General features: G+C 34.9%; 1 protein-coding gene across 1 annotated transcript; it reads right to left on the bottom strand.

The window, feature by feature from the left end:
* Positions 1-481: 481 nt before the first annotated feature.
* FOMMEDRAFT_55475 (uncharacterized protein) lies at positions 482-763 on the bottom strand (the record flags this gene model as incomplete). The annotated part of the gene is made up of 1 exon (XM_007272265.1): positions 482-763. A coding segment is annotated over one exon (282 nt), but the record flags the coding sequence as incomplete, so codon positions are not given.
* Positions 764-1620: the final 857 nt, after the last annotated feature.

Raw genomic sequence — 1620 nt, 5'->3', positions numbered from 1 at the left:
CTCCAATTCCTAAAGCTGAAGTGTCTGTAACAATGTTGATAGGTAGCACATTCTTACTGTAGTCCAATACTATCCTGTGATTATGCCTGAAATCTGATACTAGCTTTACTATTTGATCAAATGCTCACTGTTCAGTGAATGTCCATCTGAAAAATACAGTTTCTCCTACAATCTTTGATAAAATACTTGTAGAAATGTGTAACTGAGGTATATTGAGTGCTAAATACCCTACTGATCCTAAGAAACCTTGTAACAAATCTTTATTAGTAGGTACTTTCCATTGTTGAATAGAATCGACTTTATGAGGGTCTATTCTAATGCCTTGATCATTGATAATGTGGCCTAGTATCTTCAGTTCTTTCTGGAACAATTGTATCTTATGTTCACTAAGGTAGAATTTCTCCTTGCACAATATATCAATGACAGTTCTGAGATGTTGCATATGATCTTCAATCGTGTCTGAATAAATCACTAAGTCATCTAGGTAGATATCCATCCAGTCACCCAAGTAAGGCTGGAAAATGTGGTTCATTAATGCTTGATAGGTGGCTCTACTATTACAATCACCTAATTGTATTACTTCACTAACCATTGTTCCATCCAGAGTGTTGAATATCAATCTGTTTACATGCTCAGGGATTATTCTAATCTGTTCATATGCATCTTTGCCATCAATGAGTGATTTATACTTCTTGGAAGCAACTCTCCTTAATACTGATTCAATATCTGGTAAAGGAGATGATAGTTTCTTAGTATTCTTGTTGTGCTCTCTAAGATCAATGACAGTTCTCAATTGTATAGGGTCTTCCTTGGTCTTTCTAAGCTTTTGAAGTAGTAGCATAAGCATTGTGTTTGATCCTGTAACTACTTTCCATCTTCCTGATTGAATATAGTCCTTTCTCTTGTTTTGCCATTGCTCTCTCAAAGGATCCAGACAAGTTGCCCTACAGAACTTGTATTTCTTATCCTCATCTATGAGTGGTATACTATGATTAATGGCTCTTAGAGGTGGTAGTAGCGTTTCTGAAGCGTCTTTAAACAAATCCACAGTGTATTGCTTGATTTCTTGTCTGCATCTGTTAATTTCTCAATCATAAGTATTAATAACCTTTGATGAAACGACTGTGACTTGTTCTCCTGTTATTGGTAGAGGTATTGCACTTTCAATCCATAGTCTAGACTCATTGAAACTGATAGAAATCCTGTGTTGGAAGAGGAACAGCATTCCTAGTATAATATCATAGTTATCCAAATTCATGATATCAAAGTGCTGTATTGTGTTTATCTCTCTATATTGTATTCTAGCATTGGTACAATAGTTTACTTTTGATCTAGAGCCTTGTACTGCCAATTGTATAGGTAGAGGTTTGGCTAATGCAAGTTTCCTAACGCCTATTTGATCTGCAAACTTGGTGGACATGAAATCTGCTAATGATCCTGAATCAATTAATGCTCTTACTAATTCTCTATTGATTTTGATTGTAATTATGATAGGACATGGTATTGATCTCTTAAAGTCCTTAGCATAAGCTGTAGTATGCTCAATTGTATTAAAATCATTGAAGTTAGCAGTCATAGTGTGGATTTGTACAGGTAAATCATACATATATGCTCTATTTC

This window comes from Fomitiporia mediterranea (assembly GCF_000271605.1).
Source record: "Fomitiporia mediterranea MF3/22 unplaced genomic scaffold FOMMEscaffold_703, whole genome shotgun sequence".
NCBI classification, from domain to species: domain Eukaryota; kingdom Fungi; phylum Basidiomycota; class Agaricomycetes; order Hymenochaetales; family Hymenochaetaceae; genus Fomitiporia; species Fomitiporia mediterranea.
This window is presented reverse-complemented; position numbering and strand designations above follow the sequence as displayed.